Here is a 1433-nt window from a genome sequence, read left to right as displayed (position 1 = left end):
TGGAATAGAAGAGGTTTTCGATCGGATACCTGAGTGACACCTGAGGTCGAGTGCGAGACACTGCTGCTAGAGGTACAGTGTTTGTAATAAGTCATATCCAATAAAATTTTTGGCGCTACTAGGTTTAAAAGTTCCTAATTTTAGTAGGTTTTCATTGTTTTAAGTCTGCATTTTATGTGATCACTACCACAGAAATGTTTTCTGATGTTCTAGCCGGAATTTGAACCGAGTTGTTGAAGGGGGACATGCTAACCTCTCAGCTATGGTGCCCCATAGCGGGCCACCTCATATAATTGGTACTTCCGATTTGATTTTGTGAGCCTCTAGAAGGCGCAATTATATATGACGTTCATATTTTTTAAAGAACAGAATGTTTATTTAATATTTTTTTTTCCGTGGACTGGCACAAACTTCAAGTTCTGTTAATATTTTTTTGTAGCTTTTGAAATTTAGTTTACTTAAGCCATTAACAAATCCTTGAAATTTATGATGATAGTGCCACAAGAACTTTTTTTTTATTTTAAGTTTAAATGTTAAACTTTAAGCAACTGGCAAATGAGCACCGCTGGGTTGGAAACCGTTTTCGTCAGCAACATAGGTAACAGTGAATTTTTCGCCAGTCTTCTCATCAGTCCAGGAGTAAGAGCCTTTGACGGCAAGGGATTCGTGATCAGAACCGACATTGTTCAAGACACCAGACGACTGATGTTCGACGCCATCGCTGGTTGCGTAGGCGAAATTGTAGTTTTCGGGACCAACATCACTGTCGCTCTTCAGGATTTCAGCGTCTGGACGTGGGGCGGCCAATGCAACGGCAAAGAGGGCAGCAAAAACGATGAGGAATTTCATGGTGAGTTTTGTTTTTTGGTTGCTGTTGCTTTGAAAGTTCGAAACTTATTGAGTGATGCTGTCTAAAAACTGCTCGCATTTATACCTCATTCGATGCGTTTCGGAAATAATTCAAATTAGAATAGAAAGAAATTCAACAACATGAATTAAAAGTGTCAGATTTTTCTTCGAAGATTTGCATGCACACCAGTCTATAGCGTCATCACGCAAAAGCATCAGCTAAGCGCATCGCCTCGAACATACAACACAGCAAAAATGCCCACAGTGGTTATAAATTTTTGGAAAACAAAATTTTTTGCTAACATAATTTTGTTTGATCTTTGAAGAATATTTCGCGAACAATAATTCTAAAATTGGCGACAATAAACAAGTTTTTTTTCTCTATCATCATTAAATGCATCTACTAATCCACAGTGGGCGGAGAAAAGTTTTTAATGTTATGCAGCTAAAAAACCAAAGGGTATGCACAAGCTGCCGGCACCGCATAGCTGTCTCACATTTTAGCTTTTTATTTTCTGTTATAAATAGCATTCCGCTACCAGTTATTTTTTTTAAGCCTTTTGGTACTAAAGAATAGAATTTCT

General features: G+C 37.9%; 1 protein-coding gene across 1 annotated transcript; it reads right to left on the bottom strand.

The window, feature by feature from the left end:
* Window positions 1-477: 477 nt before the first annotated feature.
* On the bottom strand, window positions 478-879 carry LOC131994130 (larval cuticle protein 65Ab1-like). Its single transcript, XM_059360467.1, has one exon. The coding sequence runs from the start codon at window positions 847-849 to the stop codon at window positions 541-543; it is 309 nt and encodes a 102-aa protein (XP_059216450.1). The 5' UTR covers window positions 850-879; the 3' UTR covers window positions 478-540.
* Window positions 880-1433: the final 554 nt, after the last annotated feature.

The sequence above is a fragment of the Stomoxys calcitrans genome, chromosome 1 (genome assembly GCF_963082655.1).
Source record: "Stomoxys calcitrans chromosome 1, idStoCalc2.1, whole genome shotgun sequence".
NCBI classification, from domain to species: Eukaryota; Metazoa; Arthropoda; class Insecta; order Diptera; family Muscidae; genus Stomoxys; species Stomoxys calcitrans.
Note: the sequence above shows the minus strand (reverse complement) of the source record. Positions and strands in the feature narration are given on the sequence as shown.